The sequence below is a fragment of the Sceloporus undulatus genome, chromosome 5, assembly GCF_019175285.1.
Source record: "Sceloporus undulatus isolate JIND9_A2432 ecotype Alabama chromosome 5, SceUnd_v1.1, whole genome shotgun sequence".
NCBI lineage: Eukaryota > Metazoa > Chordata > Lepidosauria > Squamata > Phrynosomatidae > Sceloporus > Sceloporus undulatus.
Genome location: NC_056526.1, coordinates 59,299,120 through 59,318,501, shown reverse-complemented (window position 1 = coordinate 59,318,501; position 19,382 = coordinate 59,299,120). Strand labels below are relative to the sequence as shown.

The window sequence follows — 19,382 nt, the reverse complement described above, 5'->3', positions numbered from 1 at the left end:
AACCCAAGAATGGGTGCATAGATACAGTATTGGATTAAAATGAACCAGGGACACAATCTTCAATGGTCAATTGTTTGTGCACTACAACATTGATTTAATAATTTCATTACTTGCACAGGGTGATATACAGTCACTTCTTACACAAGTGGAAGGGTGATAAAATGGATAAATGAAAGTGATCAGCCTCAGGCACCTTTTACACTTTTACATCACCATTAAAGGTGATTGTGTGGATGCACTTTCCAACAGAGGCTATTGAGTTCATAGCCACTTATCTCTTCAGTATCTGGCTGTGTAGTCCTCAGAGCCAAGGCATTATGAGAGGGATGGTTTGAAAAATTGCATAACAAAATGGCATAGGGGATTTCCCAAGCCACACCTCCTCTAATGCCTTTGAAGAGACCTGGCACGAGAACACCTTGGGCCATTCCACTCTGCTAGAACTGAATAGGATCTCAGCCCAGGTGTTTATAATATGTAATATGAAGTTACACATTCTTACATGGCATGTATTAAATATTTACTTTCCTAACTACAGCTACATCTATGCATATTTTAACTGAATGGCTTTTGGCAATGTGCCTTCCCAGCCTGCAACCTTTTCTCCTTATTTAAATTTTGAATAGCACATTAAAATAGGCAAGTACCAACAGGGAAGACTGCTTAAAATGTTGTTCTGCTTTCACAGCATGAAAATTCCTACTCTTGTAAAAGAGAAACTTTAAAATAGTAGCTTCATACTGACTTTGTTTTCTGAATACTTTAAAACTCACTGTGGGAATGGAAAACAAATCCCTCCATTTGCAATCATAAATCTCATGAAATAAACATGAACATTTGCAATTAAAAATAATTGAGTATTGAAAATGAAGGAACTAGTGTAGTGTAGTGGTTTGAGTGTTGAACTAGGGCTCTGGGAGAGCAAAGTTCAAATTCATGGAAATGCACTTGGTGACTCTGGGCAAGTCCTACTCTTTCAGCCTCAGGAAGGCAATGGTAAACTCCTCTGAACAAATCTATCCATGAAAACTTTGTGATAGATTTGCCATAGGGTTGTCATGAGTCAGAAACAATTTGAAGGCACACGACAACAACTGAGGATTAGTTGAATGGGATATTAGCAGTTTTATAGGAAAACCAATTATTTGTTCTCTCGGTTTTAAAATTATTGTTCCCTTATCTTTTAGGTCATAGAGCAGAATATATGACCACAAGGTAAGACATTGAAAGCATTTGCATGTTTTGCATTGTAAAGTTCACAAGCTGAGGGGGAAATACTGAAGATTTCCACACCTGGCTGTATCGCTGGTAAAACATCCCTGAAACGTGGTGAAAGCGCATGTGTCTGGAAGCCAGGCACACTTCCTCAGTCATCATGGAAACATCACTCCCTCTAGCATCCCTGAATCATTGCAAGGGGAGCAGATTTCCTATGAACACAAACTGAATTCTGGCCTCACTAGTGGTCACACACCAAGTGTCCCTTGCCATCCAAGCACAGATCTTTCTGTCTCTGGATCTCCAAGCAAGGGAACCAGCCTTTTTAGCCAGATCATAACTTGAGTACTATCTGCATTTTAATCAGAATATATGCTGAAGTTCAAGTGGAGCAAAGGTGCATCTTGAGAAGAGAGTGCATATGAAGTAGTCCAAACAATTTATTGGGTAGCCACATACTAAGCTGGGGCTGGAAAGTAGTAGGTGGGGATGGCAGACATGAGCAACATGCAGCTTCCAGGTTCTGCAGCTGTACACCTGTTGTAGATATAGACTGAAGAAGAAGTGCATTAGTTGCAATTTTGGACCAAGAGCATGCTCTATTTTATTTAATTAAAAGATATTTAAGATTGTATTTCTGAAAGCTTACAAATATTATTCAGTTGAAATCCAAATTCTCTGGAAACAAGCTGCTTATAAACAGTTATGAGGATGAGGGATGGGTTAGTGAGTGGAGAAAAGGGCCTGATTTTTGCAGCCACACACAAATGAGGCACCTCAGCAAAGCATGAATTTAGTCCAAATCCCCATAATTTCATCTTCTTAGTATTCCATATTTAAAGTCAACTTTTGTACTGGCAAAGTAACTTCAATTTTCACTAACACTAGTAAAAGTGTTTTGAATAAACAAAAACTGTGCTATTTAAAGAAATAATTGAGTACGGTTATGTTTGACTGGATATTTTACAGTTTTTCTATAATGTGATGTGGCATATTCTTTATTTTGTGCATTTCATGCAGCAGTAAACAAATTTCAAAATACAGGTTCATAAAATAAGATTATCCTATTCATAGAAGAGAATTTTTTGATGGAACAAAGTTGTACATACGGAAATCATAATTTCATTTTGGAAATGAATATTGGAAGCAATTCCTTATTTTCCCCTTTAATTGTCCTGCTATTCTACTATTTATCTATTTTTTTATTAAATATATTCCTTTCCCTCAAACATCAGGACCTTTCCCCTAAACTCCAGAAACACAGGATACTTGCAGCTTGATCTGAGCTGATTAATGATGATTTTGAATTGTATTTCAAGGTATTTGAGTTGTTCATCTAATCACTTCTCTTTACAGTGGCTGAGGCAAATTATTGTTTTCAAGTATGTCCTTGAAATTATTTTTCCTTGGTGATCAATATAAACTTTCCTGAAGTCAGGAAGAAAGAATATAAGACATATTGATCAATCAATGGATAATATATATATGGAATAGATATAGATCTTTACATAGACCTTGGAAAATTACTTCTTAAAATAATTAGTCAGTTTTAAAAGTACTTTGTTATTACAGTGTCATAGTTACAGTTTCAAAGTAGCTCTTGTGTGTTTCTCAAAAATAAATGAAATGGTTACTTTTAAAGTTTATTTTTTCTGAATGCTGTAAGCTGCTGGCCTGCAATACAGAACACACTTCCTTCCCATTTCCTGCGTTGTCTCCTCAACCTACAACAGAATATGAGTCAGTACTTGAACTATATGGCAGTCTTGCTCCACTGTTTATGCAGGAGTGGGAGTCATGTGTCCCTCCAGATATTGTTAGACTGCAAATCCTACCAGCACTAGCCAGTGTAGACAGTGGTGAGGAATACAGGGAGTTGCAGTACAGCAATAACTGGAAGACCTCATAGTCTTCATTCCACCCACATAATTAGAAGAGTAATTAAGGCCTTGTCTGCACAGACTAGGAGATTCTAGGGACAGCCTGGAGTATCCTGGCCCTGAAGCTGCCCTCACCTGCCCCTGTTACTTTAGCCTCTGTTTCTGCACTGTGGCAGCTGTCTGCAAGAGTGTTCCATGGCTGCCCAAGTGGATTACTCACTCCTAATGTCAGAACAAGTCATGTGCTGAGCACCTTGAGCTGACCTCACAGCAAGGAATCTGTGCTGTTAGCGGATGTGCTGGATGGTTCACTGCAATGCCTATGCAGATAGCCACTGCCCATGGGGGCTCTAGTTCTTCCTAAAAGATCCATAGCAACAAGTACATTTTTAAAACCCATGGTCACCAGGACGTGCTGGACATTGTCCAGACTGCTCACACCAGGGTTTGGGCCATGTGTCATCTGAACAGGATGATGCCAAAATTGGCAACCCCTTTGGTCCATGCAGACAAGGCCTAAATTGTATCATAAAAGGAGTAAGCTTATCCCTTGTTAAATTGTCATTGTAATGCTTTAGTTGTTGCAAAAAAGAATTAAAGTACTGTAAATGAACTATAGTTTTTGTAACTAGTCACATCCAAGCTGTTTTACACCTATAGTCACAGAATTGTAGAGGAAATAAGTGCTTCAAAATATTAAATGAAGATAAACATCTTGTTATTTCTGCACTTTTCTGTATTTTTGACTGCTGTATTTAAAGCTCTCATCTCGTTTTTCTGTATTTTCTTTCTAATTACATTTACAGTCGAGGACGAAGGAACTCACACACCAGGCATCAGGTATAAGAATTAGTTTTTCTAAGTTTCTCTTATCTCTTGATAATTGGGAACTGTTGATTTAAATTTAGAAGCAATGTGTACCTAATGTTTTGATGAAATCCACCTATCCAGTAAAAGATGTAAGGACAACCCACCTTACCTACAATAAGGTATGCAAGGGTTTGGAACATGCTTTTCAACAGGGAATACTGTATATATTCAACTGTAAGTCGACCTCATGTATAAGTCGGGGCAGGTTTTGGGGCCAAAATTATGGATTTTTATATGACCCATAGATAAGTCAAAGATAAAACCAAGGGGCATGTAACAAAGGTTGTAAAGGATGAAGCAAAGTAAAACAATGCCAAAAAAATTTACAAAATTCTGGCAAGCATAATTGTTTTTGCTCATCCTAAAGGCTGGATGGATGAGAGAATAGAAGGGATCCACACTTCTTTTTGGTGCTCCCAGGATGGACTAAGCTCTTGCCTTTTTATCATTCTACTCAGAGAAAGGGGGTGGCTCCTTTTTTATATATATAAGAGTTAAAGTACAGTACTTATATTTACCCATTGATAAGTCGACCCAGGTTTTTTGAGTCAATTTTTGACTAAAATTTCTAGACTTATACATGAGAATATACAGTAGCTTTAAATTTTGAGAATCATGCATTAATTTGAAACAACTGCAGCAGTTGGTTGTGGAATTATGGGATTTGTAATACAACATATCTCAAGGGCATCTAGTTGGGAAAAGACAAAATAGACTAACTAGCCAAATCAGTTACTTAACTATTTAAGTAACTCATTAACATTTGTTTGGTTCATAGGTAACAGCAATGTAGCATCATTATAAATGATAATAAAGATGAGACAAACAGGGCAGAAAGGGTGTGGTGTTGGGCAAGAGAGAATATTCATGCCAAATATAATGAATGATTACACCAAGGCTTCACCTGCACTGCAGAAATAATCCTGTTTGACACCACTTTAACATTGAGCCATGGCAGTTAAAGTGGTGTCAAACTGAATTTCTGCAGTGCAGATGCAGCCCAAGATGCTTCTGAACTGGTGCATCTTTGTTGGGGGACAGGTAGCACTTCAGTTTTTCTTGCAAGATTAATTAGCTCCAGTGTGAATTCAGTGATAGCATGTGGGCAGTCCAGTTTTTGATGGAGATTAAATCAGATCTAATTAGCTTTAAAACAAACCGTATATGTTATATACAGGCTGTGAATTACTGTTTGCTTCCTGAAAAAAAATGAAGAATGATAAATAATAAAAAAGATTTTTTTTTATTGCAGATAAAGTGTTTGACTCGCTTTTTTTGTAATTTTGAAATTAGTTTTATAGTTTATATTTCATATGCAAGGATAAGCAGAAAGAGAAAAACCAAAAACTAATACAGTGGGCCCTTGGTATCCACTGGGGCTTGGTTCCAGGAGCCGCTGTGGATACCAAAATCCATGGATACTCAAGTTCCATTAAATACAGTGGCATAGAAAAATGGTGTCCCTTATATAAAATAGCAAAATCAAGATTTCCTTTTTGGAATTTCTATATTTTTGACTATTCTCAAGCTGTGGATGCTTGCATCCATGGATAAATAATCCATGAATACAGAGGGCCAACTGCATTTGTGGATATACAAATTTACAACTACATATAAGCAACCTCATAATACAACAAATTAATGAGAACTTCCCAAATGCCAAGAGGCCAGCTTGAATTATCAATCAGTAATGCACCTTTCTTAAACAAAAGAAAAAATAGAATATGTTTCATAGTTAATTATAGTTAATTGGTGAATTATTTAATCAGTTAATAAATTTTAGTTTAAAAAATGTGAAATACAAAAAAGACTGAGGCAGAATTTTTCTTTAAGTGTTTGAGTTTCCAAATGCATTGCTGGTAAACATTTTTTTCTACTCAGAATTGCCTTTACAAATTGTTACGAGTTTGAAGCTGTAAGGATATTGATAACAATATTTTTTACTTGCAAAGAAAAGTCTCTTTCTTATTATTTATGGAATAGTTGAGGTTAATTTTGTTTCCCACCAGGACTCAGGGCAAGTAATCCCACTCATAGTAGAAAGCTGCATCCGGTTTATCAACTTGTATGGTGAGTTTCAAAGTACTATATAGCTTAATCTTGATGCTTATTGGTTTCTTAACAATGTTGTGGTTAATAATGATTATACTTTTTTCTTAAATGGTTAAACCAATTCCTAATTACACCTTCAATGTTGAAATAAGGAGACTCACTGTGACAAAGTGTGAGGGTCATGCTTGAACAACTTGAACAAGTTCAAAACCAACAGGGTTCAAGAAAGATAAGAATAAGAATTAAATTACCTGAAATGTTCACAGTAATGGAACATGCCCTGAATGGGCAATGGAAAGGGGAAAAAGCTGTTTCAAGGAGGATCTCTTGCTTGGAAACAAGCTGAGGGTGGCAGTGTGCATAGTGGTTTGAGTGTTGGACTATAACTCTGGAAACCAGGGATCAATTCCCCACTTGGCCATTAAACTCACTGAGTGACCTTGGGCAAGTCACATGCTCTCAGCCTCAGGGAAAGGCAATGGCAACCCTCCTCTGTTGGACTGGATGGCCCTTGTGGTCTCTTCCGATTCTATGATTCTGAACAAATCTTCCAAAGAAAACCCCATAATAGGTTTGCCTCCATAAGTAGTAAACTATTTGAATGTACACAGCAACAACAACAACAAGAGAAAGCTAGAGTTGTATCACAAAATGTTGGGAACATTTTTGAGGATCTGACAATTGACAAAATGGAATATGATGCTAATAAATCAATGTATCAGTGACTAGTTTCTGTTTGCAATAGATTTGACTCTTAACACCCAATTTAATTTCATAGATTTCTTTATTGCTCTTGTTTTTCAGGTCTTCAGCATCAAGGCATTTTCAGAGTCTCTGGCTCCCAGGTGGAAGTCAATGATATTAAAAATTCATTTGAGCGAGGTGATTATATTTTCCCCCATGAATATATAATTGTATTTTGTTTCATTTCAGTAATGTGAGATCCATCCTGCTAAGCCTTTAATAGAGAAATGCTTCCATTTTTTGAAACTTAATCATTATTGCATATAATGGTGTCCTGGTAGGAAAGTACTTCATAGGACAACCAGATTGACAGGTTGGCACAAGCCAAGGGTAGAGGCAGAAGCAAGATATCTAGCTGCACATTATGCTTGTCTGTCCTTGTGTGAAAAAGGTCAGCCATACTGATGCTGTAATTTTCTAGGAAGACATGCAGATTCCCACAGAATCAGTGAAACTGTTCATAGTTTCAAAATACACAGTTTCCAGCAACAGGTTACACTGGTTCAGCATATAAGAATGCTGGAAACATGGAATGGACTTTGCTTTGGTATTCCTTTGCACCTTCCGTTTCCCAGCTTGAAAGGTAATTTCCACAGTGTGACTTCCCAATTTACCAAGGTTTTTTTTTTTAAATAGGCCATTTCAATACTCAATAGAAGTATACAGACTTGCAGCCCTTCTACCTGATGCATTAGATTTCTGGGTACAAGAAATGTTTGATGATTGCAGGAAGGAGTGAGTGGCTTCAAATATGTAATTGTCCATGTGAATTTTGAAATAGTATAATCCAAAACTTTTTTTTCAAATGCTTAATGGGACTTAATGCATCCTCTGTACAGTTAGAGATGCTGATGAAGCTTTAAATTTGAAGGGTTACCGTAATAAGGTTTCAGAGACAGCTTAGAACAACTTGACAGGCTGCCCTGTCAAGACTAGTAGACCTGTACTAGTTACCAATAGTAAGTACATACTACTTACCAGTAGCAAGTAGTATTTTTCTCATATATTTATTAGTTCATGAATACCTCAAGTAAGGTATCTGCCTATGGCTTTTGTATTCTTTGAGCTTATGTTAATAAGACAATAGCAGCTTCTCAAACTTTCTAACGAAGTGTAGTTTTTGCAAAGGTCATTGAGTGTGTAGCCAGTTCATGATTTCAGTTCGTGAATACCAGCAATTAATACAGATTCACATAAGACTGTGATCATAACTTTAAAGAGTAACAGCTCTCTCTCTGTGTGTGTGTGTGTGTGTGTGTGTACGTGCACTCACGCACGCACTTGTGCCTTCCTTTGGGATCTTGTTGGTTGATTTTTAATTTACACTTGGCCTTTTACATATCATTTCTTAATTAAATTAATCCATAGAGAAAAGACAATCCTTTAAATAAAATGAAAAAGCAAGTTTAAAAAATCCAGTTAAGCTCCCTAACACACAGTACAAAAAGCCCCAAAATTGCATAACGATTTTTGTCTTGGTAGCAAATGTTCTTGGGAAAGGCTACTTACATTTATTACATATTAAATGTTATGCTACCAGCCAAGGATTTTAATAATAAATGTTTGTGCCACAGCAGATTAAGTTGTATAAGTAAATCTGTGCTTCTCAAACTTCCATAAAATTGTTATCATCAAAGTCTTACCGATGCTACAAAGGGATATGGGGTTCATATACCACTTTTCCACCCACCTGTTTTTTATACATTTTATATGCACATTCCTTTATTCCTTTTTCTAGCATTACTTCTTTCCCAAGTGAATTAACTTTGTCAGCAATGCCTCTTCTGCTTTGTTACCTTTCAGTGATCTTGCACTGGAGCCCTCCACTTAAATCTGAAAGCAAATCTCATCATCCCCAGTCAGCATAGTTTTTGCCAATGGTGATGGAGTTATCATCCAGCACAGCTGTGGCAGTTGCCTCTTAAGACAGACAAATTGTTTGCACCCATGTTTTTGTTAATTCTTCCAGGAGGAGAAACAAAGCATAAACCAGAAAATAAACATAACAGGGTTTTTTTAATCATAGAAGCTGATACTGTTAAATCCACCTGTCATTATCATCCTTTCCATTCAGGAATCTTTATTGCATGCTTGCATGCTTACTTTCGAGCTGCCACTGTAGTCCTTCCTTTGTCATGATTAGAAACATCACAGTTGTGCTATCTTTTTGCAAATGCTGGGAGGAACAAAAAAAAAACCCATCTTTAATAGAATTACTTGTCAGGGATGATGGGAGTTGTAGCTCTTCACCTCTGGTTCTAACTCTCCACCTTGTTATGCACCGGCGCTGACGAGTTTTGGCCAGTGGTTAAAGCTTTGCTCTAAAGCAGCAGAGTTTCAGAGAATAGGCTGAAGACCCTGACAAACTCTCCAAGCCTTCTCACTCGTGCTCCACAGAAGTCTTCACACTTCTCCAGGATCCAGCTGGCTCTTGTATCTTCACTCAAGACACCAGACAACTCAGTAGTCTTATATAAAAGATCTACTTTATTCTACTATATACAATACCCAACAACTATCCACTCTACTCCACAACTACCCACAAAATACATTGGGAATCATAACAATTATTATAGTCATAGTAAAACACCACCCACTTAGCCAGTTTCCACCCAGTGGGCGTGTACATCCATTTTCATTGGTTCTCATAGTTCATCCCATAATTAATGATTTCATCATTTCACCTTGTCAACAATTCTCAGGTGTGTTCAATTATCCACTCTGCATTTCTGTCCTTGGCATTTAGGACTTGCTAATTACATTACCTTTTACACCTGTGTGGCTTCTTAATTGCTTTTGCTTAGTCATACTGACTCTCACATACATGTTTTATTTCTTTGACTGTATATCCCATGTTGCTTTTTCCTTAACATTACTTTCTTCCTAATGGTAAATGACTGCTTCACCTAACCCTCCCTTGTTAGGTTACCTTGGACAATTGATGTCTCTCCCATAGAGCAGAGCACCACTGAGTTTCAGATCTGATCAGTTTTCTTTGAAGCATACTTTTATTAAAAGGCTTATTAGGGGGGAAAAGGACATTATGGAATGGACCAAAAATAAATGACTGAGATCATAATGCCTATTTTTACAAATCTATGGTGCATGCACCTTTCACATTCTGTCTTAGCTGCACTTGCTCTAAAAACAAAAATAATGCAGAGCTGGCAAAATTGTCAGGGAGCTGGAGCAATTATTTTACCCGCAAAGTATAGACTGTTGTAGGTGGGTTATGGCTTGTCTTCACTGGCCAGAATACTCCATGCTGCCCATGGAGTATTGTGACCCGGAATTCTCCTATTACCTGTGCTCTCTCTGCAGTATCAATGGGTGGCTGCCTTCCCATGCAATCCTGTTCCTTGCTCGGCGTTGCTGCTGAGGTCACAAAGAGGAGACCAGTCATGTTATCGATGCTGGATGCCTTGTTCTAACCTCAGAGTGATTCATGCCTGCAATGGGAGCACTGGGCAGCCTACAGAGATTGCGTTGGAAGGCAGCAACCCATTGTTGCTACAGAGAGAGCCAAAAACCCAGAGCAAAAGACAAGGTTTTTACTTTTGGGTTAAGGGGAGGAAAGGCCAAATTGGGTGCAGACGTCATGAAAACAGTCCACACTCAATTCAGAGTTTTGGCCCTGCACCATGTAAACAGGATGCAGTGAGCCCAGGGGGAATTTGGAGTAAATAACTCATGTAGACAAGCCCTTAATTTTAAAAAGTGACAAGTAATAGCGAACAAGAAATAGGTTTGTAAAATAAAAGGAGAAAGTCAATAGCAGGAAATCTCTTTCTTTCTCTTATAATATTAAAACCCAGGTTCATCGTATGAAGGCGATTGGTGGGAAATTCAGGACAAACAAAAGGAAATACTTTTTTAAGAGCACAGTGTGGAATCTGCTGCATGATATTGAGATGGCCACCAGTACAAGTGGCTTTAGAAAGAGAGTAGGAAGACTCATGTAGGATAATGTCATTAATGGATACTAGCTATGATGGTTACCTGTGCTATCTCTAGCATTCAAAACATCATGCATGCATGAGTACATTTCTGGACAACAAGAGTGGGAAAGAGCTATTACATTCTTAATCTGATTATGAAGTTCCCCCAAACATCTCATTGACTAGACTGGAGCAGATAGAACTCTGATCTGAATAGCACATGTAAACCAATTCGCAGTCACTCTAATTCAGTGCCTCTAAAAAGTTCAAAGAGTACATTATTTGTACAAATTATTCAGTGATAAGTACTGTCCTCATTAAATATCATCTATAGTAAAATGCTAAAGTTGTTTCTTTAACTAGTTAATCTGTGCATTAACTATTTAATCTTTTAACCATTTAACTAGTTAGTCTAATCATTAAAAATGCAGTCAGTTAACCTATTGCCATCCCTTTAATTGGCTGCTAACCTTCTTTTAAATACACACATATATAGTCTTCAAAATCTTTCTCTTTCTCCTTATGCATTTAGAATCCAGCCTTTTAATCATAATACACTGCAGTGCACATGTTCTTTAAATCTCTTTAATTACTCCTTCAGCTTAGAGAAAGATGTGCAGCTTGAAGAAATCTGTATTTGTTCAGTATGTGACTTGACTGGAAATGGCTGCAAAAGCTTATTTAATTTATGCTATACTCTTCAAACAATTTTTCTTGAGAAACTATCTTGAGACTATTAGAACTTAGTTAGAACGGTTATGGAACATATGGGTTTTGTCGGTAAATGGGACAAAATTAATTTAATATTGCACAATTCTTCACAGAATTTCCTTTCTAAACTGGGATATATAAGGTATGGGTGAGCACTTGCAGTGGGTCTGCAGACTGTCCAGGAGCCTCATGAGTACTCATAATGCCAAAAAAAACCATACCAACTAAAATCAGTCCACCTCTGGTTTTGCAAAGTTAAACAGCATGGATATTCTTAATAACCTACTTAAAAGGTGAACTTCCACTCTTGGGGTCTTCCAGGAGCGACAGATTTGTTGTTCTTGTTTTCAGAAAAAGGGCAGTCCACAAAGTCTGAAGTGGCCAAAGGTTAACAAAGAAGCATTGGGGGCTTCATGTAGCCACAGGGCTAAGTTTACCTATCCTACTGTAAGCATGCCTAGGATATATAACATTATTATTATTATTATTATTATTATTATTATTATTATTATTATTAACCTTTATTTATAAAGCGCTGTAAATTTACACAGCGCTGTACATACAATCTTTTTAATTGGACAGTTCCCTGCCCTCAGGCTTACAATCTAAAAAGACACAACACAAAAGGAGAAGGGAGTGGTGGTGGGGAAGGAGATGAGGGCCAGCAGTTCTTCTCTACCTCTGAGGCCTAGATCAGGGGAGATGGACTGGAGGGAGGGCTTGGCTTCTTAATGGATGGTTAATCTTCTTCCAGGGAGGCCTGTTGGAGCTAGCCTACCTCTCTAGTAGGATAATACATATAAAATACATAGCAATACAGGAAATGATTCAATAAAACAGGCAACAAAGAACATCAAATAGCAAGTGACCATTATGCAATGCCTGGGAACGCTTCTCTGAACAGAATGGTCTTCAACTCCGTTTTGATGCTGGTTAAAGAAGTGATGGTTCTTGCTCACGGGGGAAGAAGGTTCCAGGAGTGAGGGACAGCGAGTGAAAAGGGGCGAATTCGAGATGGGGCAGAGGAAATCATGGGCTGGGACAGCAGACCTTGACTGCCAGAACGGAGGGCCCTAGTGGGAAAGAGAGGAGAAATAAGGTCTGATAAGTAAGGAGGGGCCAGCCCATGGAGGGCTTTAAACGTCGACAGCAGGAGCTTATACTGAATGTGGAAAGGGAGTGGGACCAGTGAAGGGATGCCAACGCAGGAGAGATGTGGTCAGAGCGGTGGGCGGATGTGATAATGCATGCAGCTGAATGCTGGACAGAAATTAAAGGACGGAGGTGAGAAAGAGGAAGCCCAGCCAGGAGGATGTTACAGTAATCAAGTTGTGAGACCACTAGGGCATGGACCAGGATCTTGGCAGTAAAGGCGGAGAGATATGTTCGGATTATAACAGAAAGATGAGTTTATTTTAGCCAATTAAATTCATTTTTAACTGCAGATTGTTATTTATTTACTACAGCTCAGGATCCTGTGCAGCAAATGCTGTTCAGCTAGCATGTCTGTAAGTATTTAATTTTGTATATCTTCGCAGGTGAAAATCCTTTGGCAGAAGACCAAAGTAACCATGACATTAACTCAGTCGCTGGAGTACTGAAGCTTTATTTCCGAGGGCTAGAGAACCCTGTCTTTCCTAAGGAAAGATTTAATGATCTTATTTCTTGTATCAGTAAGTTGCATTTTTATTTATGGTATTTGAATATTTTCTCTCTCTCTCTCTTTCCCTCTCCCTCTCTCTTTCTCTTTCTGTGTGTGTGTGTGTGTTGCATGTGTCCAGAAGACCAATGGCTAATCTATGGACAAAATTCCAAACAGACTACTGCCCCTGCACTCACTCAGAAGCCACCCCACATACTTTTTTCTCCACAAGGACATCAGTTAGCTTGTATACACTACCCGACTGTCCCTGCAGACTTTCCTGGGTCCGCTGCTGCCCCACCACTGGCGCTTCCCCCACTGCCATTTTCAAACCTTGGGGTCGATTCCCAACCCAAACAGTTTTCCTCCTCTTCCTTCTTCAATGCTGGCTTCACTAATATACCTTCACTCTGAGGCAAACAAAGCACCCAGCATGTGATCTGAGCACTTTGTCTTGATGTAAATGGCTGAGAGCCACCACCAGCAGCACTGCCAGGAGGAAGGGACATTTGAAAATGTTTGATGATGGCAAAGGGGGGTTGGCGGGGGGAGCAGTAGTGGCTGGGGTATAAACTCTGGGGAAAACTCCTGAATGTAAAACCCCCACAAAACCCTGGAACTGGCATCTGCTGTTGTGTACATGCAGCTTATATTGCTTAAATTTGTGTATCTTTCTTTAGATAGGGCCCTTTTCTGACGACCATAAGTTGAGAAGTATGTTATGCCTGAACAAAGTTTTCATGTGGCAAAACCCTTAGGCCATGTCTCTGGCCTAAACCCTCACTTAGAAACAGCATCCTTTGGAAAATTTGGCTGGCACCAACATTACAATACTTTTTGATGGTCAAGACATTCCTGGCATTCCAGGCATTTTCACTTGGCCTCATTGTTTCCATCTGTAGTTTTATGACTTTGTTCCATTTTTGTGACGGATAAGTATATATTATTTAAATTGTGATGTTGCCACTGTGTACCATGCTGAAATTCATTGCCCAACCTGGTGCTCTCTAAATGTATTAGGCTGTACAAATTCCCCTGAGCCAGGGAATATTGACAGTTGTTATCTACCACATCTGGAAAGCACTAGATTGGAGAAAGTAATGTTAGAATGAAGGACAATTTAGATATCTTTACAATAAATAATATTTACATTTAAATTCTCATGTATTATATTTATTCTTTGTTCATCTTGCCAGAGAAATGATCCTTATTGCATGCAGATAGGAACTTTTAACACTGAATACAATTGCCTATGAGTTCTTTATAATATAATATCAAATTAATTATTTTTTTGTTTAGTAGAGCACGTATTAAAGAATCTCACTATGTAGCTGATTAACTGTTTTTGAGGCTTGTTAGATTTAATTTTAGCACATTTAATAGTATAAACTGCTATCCATTTAAACCAGAGGGTTAGCAAAGCAGGACTCAGCAGATGTTTTTGGAATGCAGCCACTATGATTTATAACCAGTATAGTCCATGGTGAGGAATTGGTGAAGCTTTATTCCAGCAGACTGGAGGATCACTAGTTATCAGTGTCTGTCTTAAAGCAAACATACTTGGGTTTCAACTGGTGCAATTAAAAGGAAGTAAACTAGACCATGTTAATGCAAGTAAGTCTCAACTTGGCTGTAAATGAAGGCCAAAACATGTCAATTTATTTATGTAGCTCTGCTCTTTAGGATAGGGGTTGTCCCTTATCAGATTGCCAGTGCAGGGGGCCAGATTGGAACTGGGACCCCTGTGTAGGGGCAGTAAAGTGTAGGGGTTAGCACAATTCTGATTGGGGCCCATAATCACTGCACTGCAGCAAGAGGGCAAGGATTGAAGACCCTGCTCCCTCACAGTTGAGTCTCAACATATAACCTGTGCTGGCAATTTGTGCAGAGAAAAAACAACAGCCCTGCAATCAAAGACAGAACTACCCCATTACAGCCATGTGTAATTTGTCCCTGAGAATAATCAAGGTGAATGAAAATTCTTGTGTCAAAGATTTCTTCAAACTGCAAGATATTGTAGTCCATAGGGAAGCACATGTTTTCCTTCCATATAAACAACTTAAAATATGAACAAAGGACCTAAAGACATGAATTGGTCAGTCAATAGCATTTGGAATGATTGTGTAAATATTACTGATGGGAAATCTCAAAAGGATTCAGCTGCTATCACATTGCCAGTAATATTTAAGTTACATACTTGTGCATTACAGGAATAGAAAATCTCTATGAGAGAGCTCTTCACATACGTAAACTCCTCCTGACTTTGCCAAGATCAGTCCTTATAGTGCTGAGATACCTCTTTGCCTTCCTCAATCAGTAAGTACTTTTAATTTTCCATGGGAACATTAATGATGATTTGTAAAATGGATATGTATGCCAACTTTGTTATAACTGACAGCAGAGCAATGATTTTTCAAGCAGACTGGAATTTGCTCTTCAGTAGAGAGATATCTCTGAAGTAGAAATGAAAAGGTGACCTGAAAGTGGGATTTATGGAAATGTAAAACAAAATGGCCATAGATTTGCATAATTGCAAATTTCTTGGAAGTTTTATTGATAATACTGCTAACAGGCCTTCCACATCATATTGTTTAGAGACCCGGTTCTCAGCCTGTGGGTTGTGACCCTTTTTGAGTTGAACTACCCTTTCACAGGGATTGCAAAATTACTGTTATGAAGTAGCAATGAAAATAATTTTATGGTTGGGGGTCATCACAAGATGAGGAACTGTATTAAAGGGTCACAGCATTAGGAAGGCTGAGAACCACAGGTTTAGAGTGAAGTAGCAATGCTGGATGCTCATTTCCATCACCATAAAACAGACTGAAAAGCTGTTATTATAACCCTTGAGAGCATAAGTTAGAAGGAAAAATGATGAAAATTATTCATCATTTTGAACAATATTGCATTTCAGGACTATTTTGCTAAAAATAACCTCATTTGCCCAAAATAGCTCATTTAAAGAACAGTTTTGCATAGAAAACATTTACTTGTAATACAAAGCAATGGGTTTTATGCTGGAAAAAAAATTCAGACACATACACAGAAATTGAAAAGGCAAAAAAGCTTGTGGGGGGTTGACTTTATCTTTTTGACAGCACATTGCATTGTGCTGAGGCTCTCTTTCTCTGTGAGAATGACAAACATTGCTAGTGTTCTTTGCATTCCTAGTGTAAAACTAAATTTACATGAGCAAGTTGCACAGAAATGCAGAGAAATAGTAATAATAATCAGGGTTTTTTTTCTCCAGTCACTTGTACAGTGCTGAAAGCCACATGGGGAGGAAAGGGTGGCACATCCCATAGGGACAAATGGTGTGTGTGCCCATTGTGCGCATGCACACCGCCACACCACTGCATTCACAAGCCCCATTCATTTAAATGGGTCTTGAGCATACACATTATTTGTTTTATGCGGGGGAGTCCGGAATGGATCCCCTGCATAAACAAAGGGTGTACTTTAGTCATAGCATCAGTTTCTGCTTGGTTTAAACCAGGAGTTGGCAAAGTGCTGCATGGATTTGAGTGTCAAAGTTATGGGCTGGGAAAACTAACAAGAGGAAACAGAAGCTGCAATAACATATGCAATATGCTGCCATAACTGCAATAACATATGCTCTCAAAGACTTTCTTAAAATAGCGGGTCAGAATGATTAGATCATAAAATCAAGCAGCAGCTGAATGCATTTCAACCATTGGCTTTCCTCAGAAACTTGCATGTAAAAATGGTGGTGTAATTGCAGAGCACACTTGAAAATCCTGTCTAGCACAGACAGCAGTCAACCTGTTTTTAAAAGGCACTGTGTACAGAGAGCTCCATTCTTAAAACAGACCCATTTTAATCTTCATATATTGAACGTAAAGGTCTTTGAAGTGGCAATAGAGAGACCTTCCATGGTACCGAAAAAGGAACCATGTCTTCATGGGGGAAGAGAGAGATATTTGAGAAGTACAGATGAAGAGAGATCCATGGATAGAAAAAAAAAATGAGACGAGAATACAGATCTGTGGTAGCACAAAGAAAGATGATGCTATGGAGGGACAAAAAGAAAAGAGGAGACATTCTCTGGGTGGAAAAAATGAAGATAAAACCAGGGAGGAGTTTAGAGATATTTTTGTGGAGCAGCAGATGAGGAAGACAAGGGAACATACAGCATGGGATACCGAGGGAAGAAGGGAGTTTAGGGGAAGAAAAATACACATGTGAGTTAAAATGGCAGCACTTTTGTGTAAAGATTTGGCCTTTTGAGTTAAGAAAAAAAATATAACAATAGACCTCAGAGTTACGGATTTTTCACTCAAGCTGTTGCCATTAAAAGCCCATGATTTCTGGTCTTTGATCAAAGTTAGAGGAGGAAAACTTCTTCATATTTGAGAATGTCTCCTACTTTAATGTTTCCTGCAGTTCAAATCCTTTATTATTTTTGCTTATCAATGCAGCATCTATTCAAAGTTGAACTTCTGCTTTAGATATTGCCCAAGTGTAGTACTTCTGTTAATCACTGTATGACATTCTACTGATTATTCACATTCATTCTTCAAAAGAAGTAACCCATATTTCTTCATATCATCACCAGTCAGGAAAAGGTCTCTGAATTAAAATGCTGGTGTATATGTGTGCTAATGATACTCCAGTACAAACTTAAGTATTAGAATGGATTGGGTGAGTAGGGTCCAATCCACACTGCAAAAATAATCAAGTTTGAGACCACTTTAGCCACCTTGGTTCAATGCTAGGGAATCCTGAGGACTGTAGTTTGGTGAGACATTTAGTGTTCTCTGTCAGAGAGCTCTGGTGCCACAACAAACTATAATACCCAGGATTCTCTAGCAATGAGCTAAGGCAGTTAAAGCAGTCTCAAACTGGATTATTTCTGCAGTGTGTTTTGGTCCAAATATGTAGACTGTGTCAAGTATTTTTTGTTGTTGTTGTTGTTATAAAAAAGACTTTTAAAAACCCCTTTCCTTTCTTTTTCATGTTTTTAAAAACAGCCTTTCACAGTACAGTGATGAAAATATGATGGATCCTTATAACCTGGCCATTTGTTTTGGCCCAACATTGATGCCTGTTCCAGATATACAAGACCAAGTGTCATGCCAGGCTCATGTGAATGAAATAATCAAAACTATCATTATTCACCATGAGACCATTTTCCCTGACAACAAGGAGCTTGATGGCCCAGTTTATGAAAAATGTATGGCTGGTGATGAATATTGGTAAGTTTTCCAATCTTTCATCTCAGTACCTTTCCCCTGGTTTTATAGGGTCACTGGGTGACCCTTATTTCATCCCAGCAAAAATGTGTAGATTCTGTAACTCTGGTCCAGCTACCCATAGTTATTAGTCACATATTTAAAACACGAACCAGTGTGTTGTAGTGGTTCGAGCACTGGACTTCAACTCTGAGGGCCAGGATTCAAATCCTCACTCAGCCATGGAAACCCACTGGGTAACCTTGAGCATGTCACAGTCTCTCAGCCGCAAAGGAAGGTAAAGGCAAACCAGCACTGAACAAATCTTGCCAAGAAAACCCCTTGATAGGGTCAGTGTAAGGTCACCATAAGTTGGAAACGACTTGAAACCACACAACAACAGTTCAAAGCAAATGTGTTTAACCTGGCCTCATTAATTTTGGAGAAGCGGCACACAGAAGGCCACAGTCTACAGCATGAACCCAGTCAGCATCAGGACCCCACAGTGAAAAGGAAAGAGTATTCATCAGAGAGTTCAAGCCAGTTTATCCTGCCATTTCAGAATTGACAGGTAGTCATTTAAAACAAATTGATGGCCTTTAAATGCATCCCTTGCGACAAGGATGGAGGACCAACAAATCTGCTGAACAATATGTCCCATCATGCTTGATCATTGATTGTACTTCTGAATGGGAAGAGAGATAAATCAATTAAGGTGTGCAGTTTGTCTGGAACTAGATTTTTTGAAACGATTAAAAGAAACTAGTGAAAGTATTTAAAGATGGAAGAAGTACTTTGTTTTACTTGGAAATGTTAAGTCATATTTGCAGAAGAAGTATATTAATATGCAGCTTACTAGATTTTTAAATGGCAAATTTATCCATCTATAAATTATTAATTCATATCATATTATTCTACAGTGACAGCCCTTATAGTGAACATGGTACCTTAGAAGAAGTGGATTTGGATGCAGGTACAGAGCCACACACCAGTGAAGATGGTATGCCTGCTTTTTTGTTGTTTGTAATGACCTTGTTTCCCAAATTAAATGCATACATAATTCACAGAGGAAATGCTGTTTTCCTCATTATCTTTCATTTTAAATGAAGAGTCCCTGACACAATGTCCTTTAATT

General features: G+C 38.3%; 1 protein-coding gene across 1 annotated transcript in view; it reads left to right on the top strand.

Annotated features, from left to right (window-relative positions):
- SRGAP1 (SLIT-ROBO Rho GTPase activating protein 1) overlaps nt 1-19,382 on the top strand; it is a 142,016-nt gene that overhangs the window by 104,014 nt on the left and 18,620 nt on the right. Inside the window, exons 11-18 of the mRNA XM_042468468.1 lie at nt 1,188-1,215; nt 3,905-3,938; nt 5,978-6,038; nt 6,825-6,902; nt 12,952-13,086; nt 15,266-15,371; nt 18,047-18,271; nt 19,168-19,247. Of these exons, the coding sequence (XP_042324402.1) occupies nt 1,188-1,215; nt 3,905-3,938; nt 5,978-6,038; nt 6,825-6,902; nt 12,952-13,086; nt 15,266-15,371; nt 18,047-18,271; nt 19,168-19,247 (747 nt within the window). The remainder of the gene's footprint in view (nt 1-1,187; nt 1,216-3,904; nt 3,939-5,977; nt 6,039-6,824; nt 6,903-12,951; nt 13,087-15,265; nt 15,372-18,046; nt 18,272-19,167; nt 19,248-19,382) is intronic.